Source organism: Theropithecus gelada, chromosome 3 (assembly GCF_003255815.1).
Source record: "Theropithecus gelada isolate Dixy chromosome 3, Tgel_1.0, whole genome shotgun sequence".
NCBI classification, from domain to species: Eukaryota; Metazoa; Chordata; class Mammalia; order Primates; family Cercopithecidae; genus Theropithecus; species Theropithecus gelada.
The window spans coordinates 30,354,002-30,379,232 of NC_037670.1; the positions used below are offsets into that span (position 1 = coordinate 30,354,002).

A 25,231-nucleotide genomic window follows, 5' to 3' on the forward strand; every position below is an offset into this window, starting at 1 on the left:
CTTGCAGCATCATTTAGAAGAGCCAACAGATGGAACAACCTCAGTGGATGAATGGATAAACAAAACATGGAATGTGGCCGCACGCAGTGGCTCACGCCTGTAATCCCAGCACTTTGGGAAGCCGAGACGGGTGGATCACTTGAGGTGAGGAGTTTGAGACCAGCCTGGCCAACATGGCGAAACCCCATCTCTAAAATAATACAAAAATTAGCCAGGCGCTGTCGTCTGCGCCCACAGTGTTAGCTACCTGTGAGGCTGAGGCAGGAGAATCGCTTGAACCCAGGAGGCAGAGGTTGCAGTGAGCTGAGATGTCACCACTGCATTCCGGCCTGGGTGACAGAGCGAGACCTTGTCTCAAAAAATAATTAAAATTTAAATGTAAAAAAAATGGAATGTTAGTCAACCATAAAGGGGAATGAAGTTCTGATACATGCTAAAACATGATGAACCTTGAAGACGTCATGCTAAGTGACATAAACGGGACACAAAAGGACAAATATCCTATGATTTCACTTAAATGAAATATCTAGAATAGACAAATTCATAGAGGAAGGAAGTAGAATTGAGGTTACCAGGAGCTGGTGGGGGAGAAGGATGGAGAGTTTTTGCTTAATGGGTACTGAGTTTTTGTTTGGAATGGTGAAAAAATTCTGGAAATAATGATGATGGCTCTACAACATTTTGAATGCAATTAATACCACCGAATTATACCCTTAAAATGGTTAAAATGGCAATTTTATTTTATATATATTTAGCATGACTTTAAAAAATTAATAATGTCATTTATCAGAAATCTTTGAGTGGCACACTTTAAATGGGTGAATAGAATGGTATGTGAATTATATCTCAATAAAGCTGTTTTAAAAACTCAAACAACAACAACAACAAAAGTGGGTCTGTGCAGACTGGGCATGGTGGGATTACAGATACACATCTGTAATCCCAGCACTTTGGGAGGCCGCGGTGGGTGGATCACCTGAGGTCAAGAGTTCAAGACCAGCCTGGCCCACATGGTGAAATCCCATCTCTACTAAAAATACAAAATTAGCTGGGTGTGGCGACTCGTGCTTGTAGTCCCAGTTACCCCGGAGGCTGAGGCAGGAGTTTTGCTTGAACCCAGGAGGCGGAGGCTGCAGTGAGCCGAGGTTGTACCACTGCACTCCAGCCTGGGCCAGACAGAGCGAGACTCCGTCTCAAAAAAGAAAAGTGGGTCTGGGGAGATGGCCGTGGCGAGGGAGGGAGTGCAGTCAGGGGTACATGGCTGTGCTTGGGCTGATGTGCTTGCTGTACACCCAGAGAGAAGAGGAGAAGTGGCCGCAATGGAAAGATGTTTAGGAGGCAGATGAATAGCACAATGTGGCTGGGCGGTCATGGGCTATGAGAACAGTCTGAAGGACATCTCCCTGGCTTCCCTCTGCTTTGTCCCTTAGCCCCTCTCTGTTAAATCAGAAGATTTTGGTCCTAATCTAATCTCTTTAAGAATTTTGGAATCTTGCAAGAAAATGGAATTGCTCAGTTATCTTTCTCTCTGGATCCCACACTTTTCTAAGAGCCTTGTAGGTCAAATACCTAAACTCTGAGGCCCTATAACAACTCATAGGACGGAAAAATGGGAAAAGGAATATATGTTTCAAAGAGGGATGAACCTTGTAAAATCAATCTGGGGTCTGGAGAGAAATAATCTTTTCACCGAGGCATGCTTTCTACTATGATAGAATTTGAATAATAAAAACAGTCATAGCCACTTGGTAATTCAACACAGTTATGGGAGCTGGAATTAAAGTGAATGATGAATGGCGTGCCAAATAATAAAGTGTTTCCAAAATATTAATACTCACAACAACCCTTTGAGATAGGTACTAACCAGGCTAACTACGTCATCTACTGGCCCAGTGCAAAATGAAAATGTGGGGCCCCTTGTTCAAAAAATATTAAAAATTCCAGGATGATAATATTGTAGCATTAAACCAAGCATGGTTTAATGCTTTGAACACAGGGCCCTGAGTGATTCCTCAGGTCATATGAAGCTGGCCCAGGTACAACGGGAATCTTCATTTCTCAGATAGGGAGACTGAGGGCACAAAGTCACACTGACCATCCCAACCAAGACTTGAAGCCCTCTTACACTGCAGAGGCACAGCAATTAGGTGGAGGTAAAATAAAGGGTTTTTTCTAAGCAATGGCACCATTGGGCAAGCTTGTTCCTTCTTGTACTAGTTTGAAAAGTGCCTCTGTAGTCCCAGCATTCAGTCCATGTGTGCAAGAGTCAACCTTTATGGGACATTGTAAATTACAGGTCTTACTTCCTGCCTCTATGTCTTCTTTTAAAGCAATTCCTGCACCTTCTTTTCAGCTCCACGTTACATCTCTGTTTTCCTTCTTCTTTGAGATCCTAGCTACTTGTCTCCCACCCTCTGCCATATCCAAGCCTATTTATTTTTTCTTTAGGTGGAGTCTTGCTCCGTTGCCCCGGCTGGAGTGCAGTGGCATGATCTTGGCTCACTGCAATCTCTGCCTCCCGAGTTCAAGTGATTCTCCTGCCTTAACCACCCAAGTAGCTGGGATCACAGGTGTGCACCACCATGCCCAGCTAATTGTGTGTGTGTGTGTGTGTGTGTGTGGTGTATTTTTAGTAGAGACAGGGCTTCACTATGTTGATCAGGCTGGTCTTGAACTCCTGACCTCAGGTGATCCACCCGCCTCGGCCTCCCAGAGTGCTGGGATTACAGGCCCGAGCCGCTGGGCTCAGCCTCCAAGCCTATTATGAGAGATGTTTATGTGCTTTGCACTCAGACTGCAACCCTGAGCCGTGTCCTCTCACCTGGGCCATCGAGGTAAGGTTTTTGGCTGCCAACAAATGGGCTGTGGTCGTTTTGAGAAGACATAAGCTACCATTTGGAAACCTCAAAGAAACCAACCTTTCAGCTCAGGAGAGAGAGGCCGAATGTCGTCTGGAGCTTAAAAGGCTTTTTTTAGAAAGCAACAAATGGTGGTTTGTTTCTAGAGCTGGCATCACAGAGCTGCATCAATAGCAAGGAGCCTGCTTGGTGAGGACTGCAAAAGCCACAATGCACTAGAAAATTGTGTAGGAAGGTGTGGCCCCAAAGCTAGCAGAAGGAGGTTTTGTTTTGTTTTGTTTTTTGAGACGGAGTCTCTCTGTGTCACCCAGGCTGGAGAACAGTGGTGTGATCTCAGCTCACTGCAACCTCCGCCTCCTGGGTTCAAGTGATTCTCCTGCCTCAGCCTCCTGAGTAGCTGGGATTACAGGCACGCACCACCAAGCCCAGCTAATTTTTATATTTTTAGTACAGATAGGGCTTCACCATGTTGGTCAGGCTGGTCTCGAACTCCTGACCTCGTGATCTGCCTGCCTCAGCCTCCCAAAGTGCTGGGATTACAGGTATGAGCCACTGTGCCCAGCCAGACGGAGGTCTTTAAGAGTATGTGCACAGCAGTCAACTGATGTCTGTACTGACAGCCCATCCAAGGTCAAAGGCATCTCATCCAGTAGTGTCAATTTATATTCAAATAGCCACTCAGGAGACCTCAGGTCAAGTCCCAGCTCTGCCACTGAGACAGAGGAACCCACAGAAGCACTTGAGCCGCCTGCCTCTCACTTTTTTCTGCAAAATGAAAAGATTGAATGCTAAAATCCATTTTAGCTCTAAAAACCCATAACCTATTTAAAATAGATGTAGGATTTCAAAAAATCAGGCTAAGTCTACACTGACTTTATTTCATTCCTGAATGTTTTCTTAAATATATATTTTCACTTACCTTTTGCATATGCTAACAGTTTATTCGTGCATCATTGTCTTTGTAAGAGAAGAATGCAGCACATGTGAACTCTTGGAGGTTTTCAAAGCATTGTGAATGACTGAATTCAAATTCATGGGAAATTTTCAAGGCCGAGGGCAGTGGCTCAGGCCTGTAATCCCAGCACTTTTAGGCCAAGGCAGGAGGATCACTTGAGGTCAGGAGTTCGAGACCAGCCTGGCTGACATTGGGAAACCCCATCTCTACAAAAAAAAAAAAAAAATTAGCCAGGCGTAGTTGCATGTGCCTGTAGTCCCAGCTACTTGGGAAGTTGAGGAAGGAGAATTGCTTGAACCTGGGAGGTGGAGATTGCAGTGAACCGAGATCATGCCATCACACTCCAGCCTGCGTGACAGAGCAAGACTCTGTCTCCAAAAGAAAAAAAAAAGGAACTTTTAGTGTGGGCATTACCAGGTGTTCTAAATGGTACACTCAGTTTCTGGAGGACACCATGGCTTCCATCCTGGAGGAAGCAGGTGCCTTTTCCCCCACTGAGGGAGGCAGGAAGGTGCTGATTTCAACAGAAGCCCTGAGGTGCCAGTGACCTGGTGCCTTCAGCAAATGCTACAGGGAGCCAGGCCAGCCTGGGCTCTACCTGGGAACAAAGGGCAGAAACCCGTACTCCCTCTCTCCACCCTCCTTACTGCTCTTCCCTTCCATTTGAAGACAGGCACTCTTCCAACCCAGTGCTCTGCCATCATTAAGGAAAGTGTGCTAAAGGAAGGAAACTCCCTAGAATGTTGGAAAGCAGTAGCTCTGGTTCTGCTAAACCAAGCTTGCCTGGTCATGCTTTAGGGCAGTTGTTATTGGTGTGGGCTCTGTGGTCAGAGCTCAAAGATGCAAATCCAGCTCTGCCATGACTGGTACTTGTGTTGTGGGTTGTGGTGGAGTTTAGAGCTTAAAGAGCCAGTCAGGGCCAGGTGCAGTGGCTCACACCTGTAATCCCAGCACTTTGGGAGGTCGAGGCGGGTGGAGTTTGAGACCAGCCTGGCTAACATGGTGAAACCCCGTCTCTAATAAGAACACAAAAATCAGCTGGGCATGGTGGTGTGCGCCTGTAGTCCCAGCTACCCGGGAGGCTGAGGCAGGAGAATTGCTTGAACCTACGAGGCGGAAGTTGCAGTGAGCTGAGACGAGACAGTCAGAGTAGAAGCTTCATACACGGGTAGCCATGACAATAAATGTAATCATTTTATGGACTTTGCATATTATTTTTTATTGGGTAAAAGATAGTGTTTGGTTTTAATTTATTTTTAAAATTTTGTTTTTTGTTTTTTTGTTTTTGAGACAGTCTCACTCACTCTGTCGCCCAGACTCGAGTACACTGGCACAGTCACAGCTCACTGCTGTCTCAACCTTCCGGGCTCAAGCGATCCTCCTGCCTCAGCCTCCTGAGTGGCTGGGACCACAGGCGTACACCACTACGCCTGGCTAAAGTTTTTAAAAAAATTTTAGTAGAGATGAGGTCTCGCTATGTCAAACTCCTGAGGCCTCCCAAAGTGCTGGGATTACAGGTGTGAGCCACCATGTTTGGTTTTAATTTGAACTCTTAGGTGCAAACAGCTTCCAGCTTGTTCCTCTGAGTGACAGCAGCCCTGGTCTTCTAGTGCAGGGGTCTCCAACCCTGGGTCACGGACCACACTGGTGAGAGAAGTAAGAGAAGCTTCATCTGTATTTACAGCCGCTCCCCATGGCTCACATTACTGCCTGGTCTCTGCCTCCTGTCAGATCCGTGGCAGCATTAGATTCTCATAGGAGTGTGAACCCTATTGTGAACTGCACATGCGAGGGATCTAGGTTGCACGCTCCTTACAAGAATCTGACGACTGATGATCTGTCATTGTCTCCCATCACCCCCAGATGGAACTGTCTAGTTGCAGGAAAACAAGCTCAGGGCTCTCACTGATTTTACATTATAGTGAGTTGTGTAATTATTTCATTACATGTTACAATGTAATAATAACAGAAATAAAGTGCACAATAAATGTAATGCTCTCGAATCATCCCCAAACTATCCCCCCAACCCCCATCTTTGGAAAAATTGTCTTACACAAAACTGGTCCCCATGTTGGGCATAGTGGCTCATGCCTGTAATCCCAGCACTTTGGGAGGCTGAGGCACATGAATCACCAGAGACCAGGACATTGTGAAAACTAAAAATACAAAATTAGCTGTGTGAGGTGCAGGCACCTGTAGTCCTGGATATGTGGGCTGATGAAGGAGAATAGCTTGGACCCAGGAGGCAGAGGTTACAGTGAGCAAAGATCACGCCACTGCACTCCAGCCTAGATGACAGAACAAAACTCCATCTCCGAAATAAGAAAGAAAGAAGGAAAGAAGGAAGGTAGAAAAGAAGGAAGGAAGGAAGGAAGGAAGGAAGGAAGGAAGGGAGGACGGAAGGAAGGAAGGAAGAAGAAAAAGAAAGAAGGAAAGGAAAGGAAGGGAAAGGAAAGGAAAGGAAGGGAAGGGAAGGGAAGGGACGGGACGGGACGGGACGGGAAGGGAAGGAAAGGGAGAAAAAAGAAGGTGGTCCCTGGTGCCAAAAAGGGTGGGGACCACTGCTCTAGTGGGACACTGGAATGGGCTTTTCCACCAGAATTTTGTTTTCTTCTTCCTGTGGACTGGCTGGGACACTCTTCTCAACCCTGGTTTCTGAATACCCCCTTCCCTCCCCACCTCTGGCCCACTCTGTTGGCCTCCTTAGGCCAGGCTCACTCCCTCATCCTCTTCCTCTGCTCAGCAGCATCCCTGTCCTTGAGTTCTCTGTGACAAACCTGAGTTTTGGGGGCCTGGCTTTCCTCTGAAAATGCCAACCAAATCTGATTTGAGCTCTTTAAGTCCTCAAGGACCTGATATTACACACACACCCCCCCATGTGTGGAGTATATATGTTCTAAAAAATCATTTTTCTTTTAAAAAATATTTTATTGTTGTAAAATATACATATATGTATATATAAATATGTAGTATATACATACATGTACACATACATGTACACATACATACTCACATATGTACATATATACATGTATTATATTTTGCATATATACATATATGTGTGTTTTACATACATATATACATATGTGTATATGTGTATATGCATACACATACATATGCATACACATATACATATATACATATGTGTATATGTGTATATGCATACACATACATATGCATACACATATACATATATGCATACACATATATGTATATATGTATATACATAAAATAAATATGTATATACATAAAATACATATGTAAAATAAATATGTATATATAATATATAAAAATATGTGTATATATAAATATACATCTATGTATAAATATTTTTATTGTAAAATATACATAACATAAAATTTACCATTTTAACTTTTTTTTTTTTTGAGACGGAGTTTCACTCTGTCGCCTAGGCTGGAGTGCAGTGGCATGATCTGGGTTCACTGCAGGCTCCACCTCCCGGGTTCAAGCGATTCTCCTGCCTCAGCCTCCTGAGTAGCTGGGATTACAGGTGCCGCCACCACACCTCTGTTTTTAGTAGAGACCGGGTTTCACCATGTTGGCCAGGCTGATCATGAACTTCTGACCTCAAGAAATCCGCCTGCCTCAGCCTCCCAAAATGCTGGGATTACAGGTGTGAGCCACTGTGCCTGGCCCATTTTAACCATTTCTAAGTGTACAGTTCAGTGGTATTAAGTACATTCACATTCTTGTGCAGCCATCACCACCCCGTATCCACAGAACTCTTTATTTTGCTAAACTGAAACTCTGTACCCGTTAAACACCAACTCCCTATCCCCACCTCTCCCCAGCCCTGGCAGCCACTATTCTACTTCTGTCTTTATGGATTTGACTTCTCTGGGTACCTCCCATCAGTGGAATCATACAGGATTAATTGGCTTATTTCACTTAGCATAATGACCTCGGGGTGCATCCCGCTTGTAGCACGTGTCAGAATATCCTTCCTTCCTGAGGTTGAATGGTATCTTGTTGTATGTAGGTACCACATTAGCTCTTCTAGTGACTTTGTCTCTCTTGGAAGGAAGAAGAGAGGGGTAGTCACGGATATGCCCAGTCTGTTTCCCTTTGATCAGCAGCAGTTTAAAAAAACAAGGAAAACAAAAACCTCAGCAAAAGTCTCAGAAGGGTGAGGGAGAGGTGGGGGAGGCTGAGGACTGTTGCACACACAGATGGCTGGGGAAGGAGAAGGCTGGAGCTTCAGGCGGTTGTGGGTCCTGCACACCCAACCCCAGAATGCGACTAGGAGCTGTCAATGGCGCCCTCTGTAGGTGGGAATCTTAATTTATGTTTTAGCAGTGATGATCGTGGTCCGTGAATTTGAAAAATACATTTTTATTATGGTGAAATATACGTAACATGAAATTTACCATAGTAGCCATCTTACCTGTAGAGTTCAGTAACATTAAGTATGTTCACATTGTTGTGCAGCCATCATCAACTTCCATCTCCAGATCGCTTCATCTTCCAAAATTGAATCTCTGCACCCATTTAAACACTAACTCTTCATTCCCTTTTCTCCTAGCCCCTGGCAACCACTATTTCACTTTTTAAAATTTTTTAATTTTTCTTGAGGCAGAGTTTCACTCTTGTTGCCCAGGCTGGAGTGTAGTGGCGCGATCTCCGCTCACCGCAAGCTCCACCTCCCAGGTTCAAGCGATTCTCCTGCTTCAGCCTCCCGAGTAGCTGGAATTACAGGCAGGCGCCACTGTGCCCGATTAATTTTGCATTTTTAGTAGAGACGGGGTTTTTCCATGTTGGTCAGGCTGGTCTCAAACTCCCGACCTCAGGTGATCCGCCTGCCTCAGCCTCCCAAAGTGCTGGGATTACAGACGTGAGCCACTGTGCCCGGCCTTCACTTTCTGTCTCTGTGAATTTAACTACCGTAGGTACCTCATATAAGTGGAATTATACAGTATTTGTCCTTTTGTGCCTAGCTGATTTCACTTAGTGTAATGTTTTCAAGACTGTGAGAATTTTATCCCTTTTTAAGACTGAAAAATACTCCGTGGTATGTATACCACAGTTTGTGTATCCATTCATCCATTGATGGACATGGATGGCTTCCACCTTTGGCTACTGTGAATAATGCTGCTATGAACATAGGTGTACAAAAAATTTACAAGTTTGAAATGCTCATTCTCAAGGGAGAGCTTAAGGCTACCAAAAAGAAAATGAATCAAAGCCCACAAAGGGAATTTAGAATTAATAAAAGTGAGCTCTGATCAAAGGTGTAGTCCAGAGTTTCTCAATCTTTCTCAGTTCATGGCACCTTTAGTGGCTCAATAATTTTTCAAGTGCCCCAGGACAAAACCCAAACCTAAACTGTTAGGTTTATTAAATAGCTATGTCCAAACAACATAAGTATTAAAAATAATAAAGAAGCAGTTTACATATATACATAAATACATATAGATGGAAATAAAAATGTTTTCCTTTATTCTTTCTTTTTGAAACAGAGTCTCCCTCTGTCTCCCAGGCTAGAGTGCAATGGTGTGATCCCTGCAACCTCTGCCTCCCGGATTCAAGCGATTCTCCTGCCTCAGCCTCCCAAATAGCTGGGACTACAGGCACTTGCCACCACTCCCAGCTAACTTTTGTATTTTTAACAGAGACGGAGTTTCACCATGTTGGCCAGGCTGACTCTCCTGATCTCAGATGATCTGCCCGCCTTGGCCTCCCAAAGTGCTGGGTGGGATTAGAGGTGTGAGCCACCATGCCCAGCCCTCCTTTATTCTTAAATAAGCACCAATAATTTTGAATGGGGTGTGTGCCGGTTGGACATGTCACTATTTCTTCAACCTTGAAATCAGATTGGATGCCACACTCTCATTTCTTGACCTGTGTTGATTTTAGCTTGGTACTTGACCTTTTTTTTTTTTTTTTTTTTTTTTTGAGAGAGAGAGAGGGCCCTACTCTGTTCCCCAGGCCAGAGTGCAGTGTCTCGACCAGCTCACTACAATCTCGAATTCCTGGGCTCAAGCGATCCTCCTGCCTCAGCCTACCAAGTAGCTAGGACTACAGGCAGGCACCACCACACTTGACTGATGCTTTTTATCATGGTAAGCCCTGGAAACCCAGCGTTGCAAAGCTGTAACCTCATCTGAAGGAAAGTAGCACAATCTTTTTTTTTTTTTTAGATGGAGTCTCATTCTGTCACCCTGGCTGGAGTGCATTGGCATGATCTCAGCTCACTGCAACCTCTGCCTCCCAGGTTCAAGCAATTCTCCCTGCCTCAGCCTTCTGAGTAGCTGGGATTACAGGTGCCCGCCACCACGCCCGGCTAATTTTTGTATTTTTGGGGGGTAGAGATGCGGTTTCGTGATGTTGGCCAGGCTGGTCTTGAACTCCTGACCTCAGGTGATCTGCTCGCCTCAGCCTCCCAAAGTGCTGGGATTATAGGTGTGAGCTACTGCACCCAGCCAGAAACTAGCACAATCTAATGTTTAATCTATGAACTACCTCGAGCTAGTAGTTTGCCTGGTAATGAACAGATGTCAATAAATGATAGATTTCCCTCAACTTTTGAAAACATTCCAAGGCAATGTGGTGCTTTGGGCACTTCGGTGCCCAGTTTGGAAATGGCAAATCTAGACAATTTAAATACTACAGAGACTTTACCTTGTCCAGCCAGGTTCTGCATGAGCTACTCCAACTGGCCTCACTTTTACCATGATTGCCCTCCCTCCATTTCAGACACGCTGGCCTTTTTGCTATCCCACCTCAGTGCCTTTGCATCGGCTATAGCTTCCGCTTAGAAGGCTCTTACCTGTGGGTTGCCTTGGCTTTTCTCCCTGTGTTAGGCTCTTCTTGCATCGCTCTAAAAGAATACCAGAGGCTGGGTTATTTATAAAAGAAGTTTAATTGGCTCCTGGTTTGTACAGGCTGTACCGGAAGCATAGTGCCAGTATCTGCTTCGAGGGAGTCTGCAGGGAGCTTTTACTCATGGCCAAAGGCAAAGAGGGACAAGATATCTCACCTGGTGGAAGCAGGAGCAAGAGCTGGCGTGTGGGAGGTGCCACACACTTTTAAATGACCAGATCCCATGAGCACTCACTCACTACCTCAAAGACTGCACCAAGCCATGAGGGATCTACCCCCATGACCCAAACACCCACCACCAGGCCCCACCTCCAGCACTGGGGATCACAATTCAATACAAGATCTGGGTGGGGCAAATATTGAAGCTTGATCACTCCCTAACTGATTCAGGGGTCTGCCATTCCCTGCCCATCCCAGTCACTCTTACCCATTTTACTCATCTTCAGAGTGTCCTTGGTGACCTGCCTGCCATTCTGTCCATCTTCCTGCACTTTAAGGGGCAATCTGCCTAAAACAAACCTCTCTGAAAATACAATTATGTTTGCAATTAGCAGTCCAGGATGACTTCAGTAGGGACAAAGGAAAATTACAGTATAGATGTCATTTAAATGTTAACACATTTAAACAGTAATGAACAGTAAAGACCAAAGAATGTAAGTAAAATGAGGCTAATGCAGACAATTTTCACAATTTAAACTAGCAAGCCAGGAGTACTCTGAGAGGAGATGTTAAATGAGAAGATAATAACAGTATCATGACACCGGCACTCAGCTACCCCTGAAGATCTGTGAATCCAAATTGCTCCCCAACAGGGGAAGAAACATCCCAACCTCCCAATGGGAAGAACTGCAAAGTCAAATTGCAAAGCGGCATGAACACCAGGGTGGGAGGAATTTATGACCATATTTTATAATTTACCACACCACCCTTCTCCCACTGATTTTGGTGCTGTCTTGATCACATATCAAGTTTCTATAATATTCTCCAGGTTCATCTATGTTGTCAAAAACATCAAGATTTCCTTCTTTTTTAAGGCTGAGTAATATTTCATTGTATACTAAATACCGAATTTTTTTTTTTTTTTTTTTTTTGAGACGGAGTCTCGCTCTGTCGCCCAGGCTGGAGTGCAGTGGCCGGATCTCAGCTCACTGCAAGCTCCGCCTCCCGGGTTCACGCCATTCTCCGGCCTCAGCCTCCCGAGTAGCTGGGACTACAGGCGCCCGCCACCTCGCCCGGCTAGTTTTTTATATTTTTTAGTAGAGACAGGGTTTCACCGGGTTAGCCAGGATGGTCTCGATCTCCTGACCTCGTGATCCGCCCGTCTCGACCTCCCAAAGTGCTGAGATTACAGGCTTGAGCCACCGCGCCCGGCTAATACCGCATTTTTTTAGCCCATTGATTTGTCAATGGGCATTTAGGTTGTTTCTGTAAACTGGCAATTGTGAATAATACTGCAATGAACAGGGAGTGCAAATATCCCTTCAATAACCTTATTTCAATTATTTTGGGTGTCTGCTGAGTGAAAGAAGCCAGTTACAGGAGGACATGACTCTACTTATAAGTGGTACCTAAAATAGTCAAACTCATAGAAGCAGAGAATAGAATGGTGGTTGCCAGGAGCCAGGAGGTAATTCATCAAATCATACATAGTAAATATGTGCCATTAGATTGTATATCAGTTATACCTTAATAAAGCTGTTTTAAAATTAAAAATACAAAGTTCCTATCTATGGATAGGTCTTTGTTTTAACTACACTTTTCTTTCTTTCCTTCTCTTTCTCCTCCTTTCCTCCCTTCCTCCCTTCCTCCCTTCCTCTCTTTCTCTCTTTCTTTCTTTCTTTCTTTTTGAGACAGGGTCTCGTTCGGTTGTCCAGGCTGGAGTGCAGTGGCACGATCTTGGCTCACTACAACCTCCACCTCCTGGGTTAAAGCGATTCCCCTGTCTCAGCCTCCCCAGTAGTTGGGGTTACAGGCGTATGCCACCACGCCCAGCTACATTTTGTACTTTTAGTTGAGACGGGGTTTTGTCATGTTGGCCAGGCTGGTCTCGAACTCCTGACCTCAAGTGATCTATCCACCTCGGCCTCCCAAAGTGCTGGGATTACAGGTGTGAGCCACCATGCCCAGCCTTGACTACACTTTTTATTTTGAAATGATTCTAGATTTGCAGAACATTTGAAAAAATTCCATATACTCTCAGCCAGTTTCATCTAATGTTTTGCATTTCTGACAGTTGTAGGGTGCATTTGCCAACTAAGCAAGCAGCATTGGGACGTTACTATTAACTAAATGCCTGACTTTATTTTATTTGCACGGTACTAATTTTTCCCCTTGTGGCCTTTTTCTGCTTCAGGGTCCAGTCCAGGGTACCAAAGTGCATTTTATCGTTGCGTCTCCCATCACATCTGGTCTGTGGTCGTGTTTCAGTTCTTCATTGCTTTTCATGACCTCGACAGTTTTAAAGGGTACTGCTCATGTACTTTTTAGACTGTCCCTCAATTTGGGTTTGTCTGATGTTTTCCACACAATTGGACTGGGATTATGGGTTTCAGGAAGGATATACAGAGGCAAAGCATCTTCATCACACATCACATCAGGGGTACATAAGAGTAACTTGATTTATGTACATCTAACAGCATATACATGACATTAGCTTTGATCCCTTGGATAAGGTAGTGTTTGCCTTGCTTCTCTATTATAGAGTTATCATTTTTCCCTTTTCATATTCCAGTCTTTAGAAGTAAGTCACTAAACCTACACTGGGGAAGTGCGGAGGAGTATTTGAATTAAGCTCCACCTCTTGAAGTGGGACGTATCTACATATATTATTTGGATTACTTTTGTAAGGAAGATTTATCTCTTCTCCCCCATTTATTTACTTAGCAACCAATTTATTTTTATTTTATTATTATTATTATTTCTTTTAGAGATGGGGTCTTGCTAAACTGTTGCCCAGGCTGGACCCAAACTCCTGGGTTCCAGTGATCCTCTTGCCTCAGCCTCCCAAGGTGCTAGGATTACAGGCATGAGCCACCATGCCTGGTGATCATCATTTTTATATCAGTATGGACTTACATATGTTTACTTTTTACCCTAGGTTATGATCCAATGCTATATTATTCATTTTGTCACCAAAACTGTTCCAGTGGGAGTTCTTTCAAGTTGGTTCCTATGACTCTTTGACATCGCTCCATTCTTTCTAAATGGTGCTTTGTTTTCTATCACGTATTTATTTATTTTTGTTTTATATTTATTTTATTTTTTGAGACAGGGTCTCCCTCTGTTGCCTTGGCTGGAGTGCAGTGGGGCAATCCAGCTCACTGTAGCCTCAGTGTTCTGGGCTCAAGCAATCCTCACACCTTGGCATCCTGATTAGTTGGGACTACAGATATGCACCACCATACCCTGCTACTTAAATTTTTTTTTCTTTTTTTTTTGGAGAGACAAGGTCCCACTATGTTGCTCTTGAGCTCAAGTGATCCTCCCACCTCAGTCTTCCAAAGCGCTGGGATTACAGGCATGAGCCACCATACCCAGCTTCTCCTACATATATAAATTAGCTATTGCTAATGTAGAGGTAATGCTACCAATTTTGGTAACCGATTTTATGTCTGACAACCTTGCTAAACTCTTATTTAGTTTGCATTTCTGTTGAATTTTCCAATTAGATGACAGTTTCACTTCTTTGTCTTGCCTTATTTCACTAGCCATGACCTCTCGTAATAGATAGTAGCATGGTGGACATCCCTGTTTTTCCTATTGTTCCCAGTTATAATTCAAGGGCATGTAAAGTTTTCCCATTGTTCATGATGGTTGCTGCAGGGTTTTGGTATATAATCTTTACCAAGTTAAGGAAAGTCCTTCTATTCCTAGTTTTATGTGAACTTTTAAAATCATAAATAGGTATTTTTTCAAATGTCTTTTTCCATCTATTGAAATCATAATGGATTTTTCTCCTTTAATCCATTATTGTGGTGAGTTATATAAGCAAGATATTATTTCCTTGTATTTCTTGTGTTTTTTTTCAAGTGCAGCTTTGTATTCAGTTAGCTAATATTCTATTTACACACATTTATATCCATACTTGAAATAAGTTCATCATTTTCATACTTTGTATTATCCTTAGCTTGTTCTGTATTTAAGGTTATATGAGGCTCGTAAAATATGTTGGGATACTTTATTTTTTATTTTGTGGAACAAACTGCACAAGGTGAGAATTATCTGTTTCTGAAAAGATTGTTAGAACTTAACTGAAAAATCGTCTTCACGTTGGGAAAGTGCTATGGTTTGAATGTTTGTGTCCCCCTCAAATTCACTATGTTGAAACCCCATCCCCAATGTGATATTATTTGGTGGTGGGGGGCTTTTTGTGAGGTGATTAGCTCATGAGGGGGGAGCCCTCAGATGGAATTAGTGTCTTTATGAAATAGGCCCAATCAAGAAAGGTCAGGAGACAGAGAGTGAGGTATGAACAGGAAAAGTCCACATGAAGTGACTATCTGAGCCACTTGAGCTCTGGGCAAAGAGTTTCAAAGAGAAAGAACAAGTACAAAAGACCTCAGCTTTTTTCCCTCAGCTTAGAATGTCCTAGGAGCAGTACCACATAGTCTGCAACAAACCAGAATGCTCCTGGAGGCAAATAATGCAAAGCTTTGATATGGAAAGCCAAGTCACTATCCAGAGGTTGGTGAGCCTCATAACGGAACAAAGGGTTAACCCAGCATCAATGCTTCATGGCATTAACTTAGTCTAAAGCATCAAAATGCACTCCTGAGCCACACTTGCCATCACACACATCTCTGGCTAAGGCTGTAAATGGGCACTGCCAACTTGTTTCTTTGTTTTCAATTTGGGACTAGGATACACTGGGTGAGTCCTGGCTCCACCAGTTACTAGCTGGATAATCCTGGGAAGTTCCTCATGCTCTTAATTGTTTGTAAAGCAAACCAGCGCAGAGAGATGGTCATTTGACCAAGATCACACAGGCAGAAACCAAACTCAGGGCTTTTGACTGTTTCTGAACTCTCTGATAACTCTTTGGTTGGGACCACCATGGCAGAAAACAAAGTTGGTGGTTAGCAATTAACCAAAGAGGACCAGTGTGGATAATCAATCAGAATTAAGTCTGTATTCACTAATGAGTGCTGCCTTTTACAGATGACTTTTTGAGCATATCCCCCTGCCAATACTTCTGCATTAGCTCATATCTGCTGGGGGTGACACCCTGTCTCTGACCTGCCTACAACAGACATCTCCACAAGCACAATAATCTTGTCAGGACAGAGGCTCAGCGTCAACACACGTGCTTTTTCTACTAGAAACTCTACAACCCCAACAGGCCACAAAAGGCCACATCCTTAGATGTTCAAAACGTATCTGCTTACAGAATATGAAACACTATTTTCTTAGACTAGAGGACAACCTGATGGAGAATTTCAGTAATCACCAAGTTACTTATCTAATGCGCTGGTTCATGATTTAATTGGACACATACCCAAGTATTGATGAAGTCGTATTAAAATATGTACCAGCCTGTTTTTACTTATTCATTTTTACTTTCATTTTATTTCAGAGCATTTAATGCGGTTCACAAGTCAATAACATCTTCCAAAAACACACTGTATTGTTTTCCTCGTTGAAGCAGTTTTTCATACATTGCATCATTTTCTGTTCATAACAGTCCCAAGGACTGGATAGGGTTGGCTTTGCTGTCTCCATTTTAATGGCAGAAACTTAGATGTGGAGGCCTTATGCTGTCCAGGAAGGGGTTTTACAGACGTTACTTAGTTTGGTCTTCTCCTCCCACCCTGCACGGCACAAAGAGCCCATCAGCTTGGGGAAGTCTGGGGTGGAGGACAGTCTGAGTGACATCCTACCAGACCAGTCGATCTGGTTCGGGCTGTGACATAAGCTAGGGGTCGAAGTCAGGGGCACCCGCAGAGGGGGACCTGCCTGGCACCTAGCCAAGGCGAATCCGCCTTCCCTGCCAGCCACCCGGGTCTCGAATTGGCAAAGTATCGAATCTTGTTGTGTGTGAAGCAAGCTCTTCATGCGACACCGTCAGGGCGACCTCGGGTCAAGAACTACTCATTGTGCTGCTTGTATGCGCCGGCCGGGCCAGGAGTGAAAGGTCTGGGAGTTCTTCCTGCCAAGAGCACCCGAGAGAGCCACCGGGATCAGGAGCGCGCCCCAGTGGACCCCAAACCCCGCAGCCGGGGGAGGGGAGTGTCGTGGAGTGTCCGCTCGCCCCATGCCGTGACCGAGCCAACTGGGACAGCAAACTCACAGGGAGACCCACGCCTCCGGATTCCCGCCGGCCTACCCCTTCCACAGGCCACGCCCCTTCCGCCGGTCCCGGCCTCCCGCGGGCCTGCGCCTTCCGCCTGCGTTTCCCCGAGCCCCGCCTCTTCCGGTATCCCCGCCCCTTCCTGCCCCATGTGGTCCTGAAGCGCGTGTCCGGTGTCTGTGCTAGTGCTCCTGCCGGAACCCCTCAGGTGTGTCGTTTCCATCGCGCTTCCGCCCTGTCGGCCATGGGGGTCTCCAAGAGGAAGGCCTCGAGCGGCCAGGACGGCGCGGCTTCCTCCGCGGGCGCAGCCAAGCGGGCCCGCAAAGAAGAGCTCACGGGCGTGCGGTTCAAGGCTCAGCTGAAGGACCCGCAGGGCCCCGGGCCAGGTGAGTCCGGGGCGGCAGGCGCAGGATCAAGAGCACAGGCTGGCAAGGCGGCCCCCGTGTGCCAGGCACAACCTCTCTTTTCTGCAGCTTTCGGGTCACCTGGGCTCAGTGGCAAGCCTCTGGTTTGCAGAAGACTTAGGTTCAGGACTGCTCTGTACTTCCTTGCTCTGGACTATCGTCGATAGCGAGGGGGCCCCGACTTGCTTGATTGGGACCGTTTCATGTTACATCCCTCCGCTAGCTCTAAATTTTATTGCAGTTGTCAGGGAAGTAAATGAAGTGCCCTTTTCTGTTGAGTCCTTACTGAGTCAGCTCAGGACGGTTCATGATACACTTTGCTACTCCTTGGGGCGTCAGCACCGTTTTTTCAAGAGCTTCCATCCCGCAACACTCAAACTGACTTGATAACTTGTAACAAGCTGCTGGAAGCCACCACAGCTACTTGTCAGTTTACCAGGAATGGGCCAGTGACTGAGATGGAGTCGACTCTATAATTACACTTTTTGTAAAGTGTGACCATCCTTCACGACTACTTGTAATCGTTTGGAAAGTAACATGGTTTGGGAAAAACGCAATTGAACGTGTTGCCATGTGGAAGCATTGCTCTAACATAAAACAGTGGCAGTTTTTCTCTCAGGATAAATAAATTATTAAATTAATGGCCAAAATAGCTTCAACTTCAATTTTTGTCCTGATTTTTTTTTTTTTAACAGACAGGGTCTTGCTTTCTTGCCTAAGCTGAATGAAGTGCAGTGGCACAATCATGGCTCACTGCAGCCTTGAACTTCTGGGCTTACACTGTCCTCCCACCTCAGCCCCCCAAGTAGCTGAGACTGTAGGTGCACACCACCATTCCCAGCTATGTTTTTTTTTTTTTTACTTTTTGTAGAGATGGAATCTCACTATGTTGTCCAGGCTGCCCTCGAACTCCCAGTCTCAAGCAATGCCCCCACCTTGTCTTCTCAAAGGGCTGGGAGTATAGGCATGAGCCACCACACTGGCCTGTTTTTAAAGTTTTGATACCTGTACTTGCTAGTCACAGCTAGGAAGATGATACTTACATTAGCATAGAGTTATATATTTCCGAATTCATTATTTTTTATTTATTTATTTTTGAGACGGAGATTCACTCTTGTTGCCTAGGCTGGAGTGCAATGGTGCAGTCTTGGCGCACCGCAACCTCTGCCTCCAGGTTCAAGCAATTCTCCTGCCTTAGCCTCCCAAGTAGCTGGGATTACAGGCATGCACCACCACGCCTGGCTAATTTTGTATTTTTAGTAGAGATGGGGTTTCTCCATGTTGAGGCTGGTCTGGAACTCCTGACCTCAGGTGATCTGCCTGCCTCGGCCTCCCAAACTACTGGGATTACAGGGATGAGCCACCACGCCCAGCCTCATTAAGTATTACTAGAGGCTATTATTTGCTAGGTAGAGAGAAAGTGATGAGTAAAAATCTCAAAAAGCCTCTGCCGTTGTGGGGCTTTACAAACAGTCCAGTCGAGTGGGGAAGGCAGATATCGGTCAGCAAAATCATACACATAGAGTTTCAAGCATGAGTTTTCCAAAGGAGAGGTACATGGTGCCTGAGGGTGTTTAGCAGGCCTTGGATCTAATCTGGGAGCTCAAAGAAGGCTCCCCTGAGGAAGTGGCTTTTCAAAAGGATTCTAGGATGGGACAGGGACAGGAACCTTTCTGGCAGAAGAAAGAGCACGTTTAATTGTTAAAAAGATGTAGTATCTATATTTCATGGTCTTGCACAGAGAGTCTCATGACATCCAGGTGCTACATCATGTGAACACGTGTCAGAAGGAAACCTGGGTTGACAGCCCATGGGTGTAGGTGAGTAGTTGAAAGATGAGGCAAAGCTGAGTCAGTGGGTGAAAGTGTGGATCTCTTGTCTGAGGCTGTGTTGAACTTGTGTTTGAGTCTGGTCTGTATCTTGAATTCCCTCCTCCTCTCTTCCTCTTGATATGCTCTCGTAACCTCCTATAATAGGATTACTGGAGGATCAGGGAAGTGAAGTTGATGGCTGTTAGGAGACTTTGTTTTCACCAGGCATGTGAGGGAAGGGTTCTGATGATGCTCCCTTCGTGTAGTGGAGGAACAAGAGCTGCAGGGTTGGATTGGTAAGAACTGAGGATATTCCAGAGTGGATCAATGTCAGCCTGTGGGAGGATCCCCCATCAAGAAGGGTTTGGCTCCAAGCCAATTCCTTTGAAAGTGTTTGCCCATGACTCCACTGGTGATAGAGAAAAGGCCATACTGTAACAGAATACACTAATGGTTAAACTCTTGATCCCCTTCTTCCCGCATTGCTTCTGGTTTCCCCGCTGCATTAAGTGGTAATTCTGATTACCTGGATGTTCCTGCCAGAACCCTCCGTCTGCATCAGTCTATCCCCTGGCCTTGGTGGTTGATTCTCCTCCTGAGAATTTCTGGAGTCCATCTGCTCCCCCTCTTTCCTTCATCATCATTCTAGTCCAGGCATCATCGGTCGGTCCCGGCTGGGACCCTGGCTGGAGTTGCCCAGAATTGGTCTCTCTTGCACTTGCTTCCCTACAGCCCGTGCTGTGTGCAGCAGTCAGATGATCCTTTAAAACTCCAAATCTGATTATGTCACTCCTCTCGTGACACCCTTCAGTGGTGTCCCAGTGCCGTTGGGATAAAATCCAAAGTCATTTCCATTGCTTCATCTAGCCCTGCCTGCTGCTTTGACTTCATCTCAGGCTACCCTCCTCGCTCACTCAATCACCCTTCCCCACTCATCTGGCTCCAGTTACACTCTGTACCCTCCAGCCTTGGGGCCTGGAATGTGGTCTCACTCTCTGCCCCCTCAGTACTTATGTTTACTATTATTAATAATAGGTTCAGCATTACTTCTTCAGAGGAAACCTTCCCAACCCTCTAATCTAGATCATGTTCCCTAGTTACAGCCCTCATTACACTCTTGATGTTTGCTTGATAGTACTTCCTACAGGTGCCATATGTGTCTATGTAAGTGATTGCGGTAGGTGCTTAATACATATTCACGTTGGTCTCTACCATTAGATTGTAAGCACCTTGTGGGTAGAGGCCATTTCTAATTTGCTCACCAGCACATCTTGGGCACTCCCTGTGATGCCTGGAGCACGTGGTAGGTGCCCAGTAAATGGTGTATGGAAAGATGAACCTGCCAAGAGACGGCAAATGTAACAGGCCAGCGGTTTCCACCCTGTACTACTCTGGAATGCTGGGAGTTACATGCTAGAGTTTGGCGAATAATTCCTTAAAAAAGAGTAAGTAGTTGCACTGCTCTTTCTGCATTAACAGCCCTTGCTATCACCTGCATTCTGTGTTTTCTTGAGGGACAGAGCAGGTATTATGCATGACTCCAGGGTGCCTGTGCCGGTTGAATCCTGGGACCCACAGTCACCTCGGCCAGAACACCCATGGCTCTTGCTCATAATCTCCACCAGACCATGCTGCAGACAGCAGTGATGGAGTCTGGCCCCGACGCTCAGAGCAGCGCCTGGCATAGCAGATGCACTCCCTTGGTGACTGTTGAAGGAATGACGGTGGTTGCTGCGGAAAATGTTGCAGCATAAAATGGGATCTGAAAACACCTGTGAGGCTGGCAGAGACCTAATGTGACCGGATTTTCACTGCTGCTGCTGAGGACACCTGGGGGGCTTCTTATGTTTTGAGGGTTTACCTTGCCTTAAGTGTGATGCTGGATGCTTTATGTGTGAGTTAGCCTTTTTACCCTTCATACAAACCCAGTCAGGTAGGTTCTGTTCTTGTGCCATTATACAGGTCAGGTACCCAAAGCTCAGAGTTCATTGTTACTCAGTACCATGCAGCTAGTAAGTGGCCGAGCAGGGATGCGTGCCCAGGAGTCTGGCTCCAGTTTGTGTTCTTACCTGCTGTGTTTTTGGTGTAAGGTCCTGCTCATGCGTCCCTGGGCAGATGTTGCTTAGCAGCATCTGGACTTGAATCTGCGACATGCAGAATTGCTGTCCAAGAGGAAGGATGTGTTGGTCCTCTCTGCTCAGCTAGTGGAGCTCACCTGCAGTACCGAGCCCTGTTCTGGGCCTCATGCTTCAAGGGAACATAGAAAGTGACCTGAACATAGAAGGATCTCGAAACTGTCATTTCTGGAGAGAGGTTAAAGGAAGTGTTTGGTCTTCAGAGGTGCCGACTAGGGTGATGGCAGCTGGTGTGGGAAAGAAGGATTAGATCCCTTGCCTCTGGCCCCAAGGCAGAGGGGGAAGGACCCCCTGGGGATGCCTGGGCACTCCCTAAAGCAGACCACCCTGTTCTGATGTGTCTAGGAAGACTGTAGTGTATTTCTCAAAGGTCGTGGCATTTTGCATTTTACTGTATTGATAATTACTAAGTGTGTTTTAATAGAAATATTTAGTCCCTTTGTCTGTTTTTTTTTTTTTTTTTTTTTTTTTTTCAAATAAGGTGAAGTCTCTACTTCCCCAGAGGAGATGAAGGCCCCAGTAAGATGTGTTACCTGTAGCTCATGCTCTCATGCGGCTTCCAAACACTACCGTGTCCTGCCTTCCTAGTGTTGAGAAGCGCGGCCCAGAGAGTAGAACCAGAGACAGGCAGGGTTTTTTTGTTTTGTTCTGTTTTTGAGACAGAGCCTCCCTCTGTTGCCAGACTGGAGTGGAGTGATGCGATCTCAACTCACTGCAACCTCCACCTCCCAGGTTCAAGCGATTCTCCAAGAGGCAAGTTCAAGTGATTCTCTGAGAGGCAGTTTTATAGAACAGGTTCTGGCAGGAGAATTTCGTGGGCAGCAGCACACAGGTGGCTCCCCGTTGGTTGGGTGGGGTTGTGGCGGGGGTTCAGATTCAGGTGTCAGTGGTGTGGGAGGGGAGGTTGTATTAATTGCGGGAAGGGTAGTAGAATCCTCAGGCCGTTGAGACGGGAGATTTTTGAGTGGGGGACTTCTGGGGTCTGACCTTATGGGGAAATACTTGAGTGGAGTTCCCCCCTTTGGGTTTTGAAGAGCACTGATGTTAGCTGATGTTTGGCATGCTGACCATGGGCCAGGCGCAGCACGGACACTCTGTGTGCCACCGCACTCAGAGCAGCAGGCGTCAGCTCCATTGCATGGCCAGGAATCGTCCGGTTCGTGGAGGAAGAATATGGGCTCTGGAGCCAGACTGCCTGGATTGGAGTCCTGGCTCTGCCTCTCCTAAGCTGTGTACCTTTGGACAAGGGCCTTAGTTTTCTCATCTGTGAAATACTAGTACCTAGGGAAAAAAATACTCATACCTAGGGTGGAGGGTTGCAGTGAGAATTAACTGATGTCATGTAAGTAAAGCTGTTGGTGATGTTTCATTACCATGCTCTATATGGTTTTTCCTGTTATACCCATTCTATAGTTGAGGGAACAAAAGCTGTGTGGGGGTCCAGACGAGTCATTGCCAGAGTCAGTACTCAAACCTGGGAGTCACATTGGCACTCAGTTTGTCTTGTTCCTGTATTGCCTTCGTGGTTTCTAAGTGTGTTCATGATGTCCACGTGGATTAATCTACTAGGGCAGCCATAACAAAATACTGTAGACTGAGTGGCTTAAACAAGAATAATTTATTTTCTCATGGTTCTGAAGGCCATGTCCACGGTCAAGGCATTAGCGGAGTCACATCCTGGTAAGGGCACATCCTGGCTTGCAGACAACTGCCCTCTTGCTGTGTCCTCACATGGCCTTTCCTCTGTCCACATGCAGAGAGGGAGCTCTCTGATGTCTCCTCCTTCTCTTATAAGGACACCAATCCTATTAGATTAGGACCTTACCCTCATGACCTCATTTAACCTGAATTATCTCTTAAAAGGCTATATTTCCAAATACTGTCTTTTTAGGGATTCGGGTTTCTTTTCTCCTCACCGCTCCCCTCCCCTCCCCTCTCCTCCCCTCCCCACCTCTCCTCTCCTTTTCTTTTCTTTTTCTGAGACAGAGTCTCACTCTGTCACCCAAGACAGTGCAATGGCATTGTCTTGGCTCACTGCAACCTCTGCCACCTGGGTTCAAACAATTCTCCTGCCTCAGCCTCCCAAGTAGTTGGGACTACAGGTATGTGCCACCACGCCCGGCTAATTTTTGTATTTTTAGTAGAGACGGGGTTTCACCATGTTGGCCAGGCTGGTCTCGAACTCCTGACCTCAGGTGATCCACCCGCCTCAGCCTCCTAAAGTGCTGGAATTACAGGCGTGAGCCACCACGCCCGGCCGGGCTTAGGGGTTCAACATGAATTTTGGAGAGAAACAGTTCAGTTGATAGCATTCCTAGTAGCTTCTGTGCAGTGTAGGTGGATCAGGGAAGGTCACAGAATAGGGAAAGCAGGTTGCGGTGGTGGATGTGATTGTTTCTAAGAAGACTGACCTTGTTAACTTTTGAACATAACTTTTTTTTTCAGGCTTGGAAGCGTTTGTGTCTGCTGCCAAGAAGCTACCACGAGAAGATGTATATGATGTTGTGGAAGGGTATATAAAGATTTCTGTTGAGTGTGCAGAAATTTTCCAGCTCCTAAGTGGAGAGAAACGACCTGAAAGTGAAGTATGTTGTTCCTTACATGGCTTGATGAAGAGAAGAAAAGTTAATGCTGCTGTTAAGTTTGATGAGGAAAAATGTGATAGAAATTTCCATTACCAACTTTCCATAGAAAATGATGCTTTGTCCCTGTGCTGTAGGAATGTATTCATTTTTTGCCTCCATGACCTTTGAAAGCATTTTAGTGGAAAATTCTCACTTATTATTAACATCTGATGAATGCTATCGGAAGGAAGGATAATAGATTCCTAATCAAAATGCACTTGGTTTCAGTATGGTTTAAACAAAAGGGAAACAGATAAACACGTGGTGTCACAGACTCACAACACATAATGAATTGATGATTGTTTTCTGATTCCAAAGAGATTGAACATTGGGATATTTATGTGCCTGTTGAAATCTCAGGGTTATTGCTATAAGGATGTAGACCTGATTGTCTCTAAAGCAATGAGGCCCAGTCATTAAGAGAATTTTCTTCTCATTCTGGCCTTATCGCCAGCCTGAAGTGAGTCCTGTCACTTCATTTGATTTTTCTCATTTGATTTTCTGTAATTTTAAACAAGCTGTTCTTTATTTTTATTTATTTTTGAGACAGAGTCTGGCTCAGTCATCCAGGCTGGAGTGCAGTGGCACAATCTCGGCTCACCACAAGCTCCACCTCCCGGATTCACGCCATTCTTCTGCCTCAGCCTCCCGAGTAGCTGGGACTATAGGCGCCCGCCACCATGCCTAGCTAATTTTTGTATTTTTAGTAGAGACGGGGTTTCACCGTGTTAGCCAGGATGGTCTCAATCTCCTGACATCGTGATCTGCCCGCCTCGGCTTCTCAAAGTGTTGGGATTACAGGCGTGAGCCACCGTGCGCGGTCCCGACAAGCTGTTCTTTATTTTGCTGGGCTGTGGGAGCGGGGCTACATGCAGAGCCTGGGTCCCGCGGGTCAGCCTGCCAAGCTGTCACCTTTGACTCAGGATCTGGGTGGGCCTCATCCTGCATGTTAAAAGGCTTTAAGCCTGCAAGTAACTATGGTTAAGACAAAAGGAGCATGTATGTACAGTAGGAATAGAAATGATAAAATTTCTATGCGTTTCAATTCTGTCTTTGCAGACGGTGTTAATATTTCAAGTTTTTGAGGCCATATTATTGCGGACAGCAAGTGATCTTTCACATTTCCATGTTGTGGGAACCAACATTGTGAAAAAGCTGATGAACAACCACATGAAGCTCATCTGTGAGTCCCTGTATGCCTCAGGTTACAGGTAGGCTGTCTGCCCTTGCGTGACAAAGGACGGGCCTTTGGGTTTGGTGTGCATACAGCTCTCCGCAGGTGCATGTGATTATTACCTTTATGGCTAGAGGAGAGCTG

General features: G+C 45.6%; 1 protein-coding gene across 1 annotated transcript in view; it reads left to right on the top strand.

The window, feature by feature from the left end:
- Nucleotides 1–17,084: 17,084 nt before the first annotated feature.
- The window catches only part of URB1 (URB1 ribosome biogenesis 1 homolog (S. cerevisiae)), a 78,200-nt gene continuing 70,053 nt past the window's right edge, over nucleotides 17,085–25,231 (top strand). Inside the window, exons 1-3 of the mRNA XM_025380858.1 lie at nucleotides 17,085–17,325; nucleotides 23,735–23,874; nucleotides 24,973–25,124. Of these exons, the coding sequence (XP_025236643.1) occupies nucleotides 17,184–17,325; nucleotides 23,735–23,874; nucleotides 24,973–25,124 (434 nt within the window). The 5' untranslated portion in view covers nucleotides 17,085–17,183. The remainder of the gene's footprint in view (nucleotides 17,326–23,734; nucleotides 23,875–24,972; nucleotides 25,125–25,231) is intronic.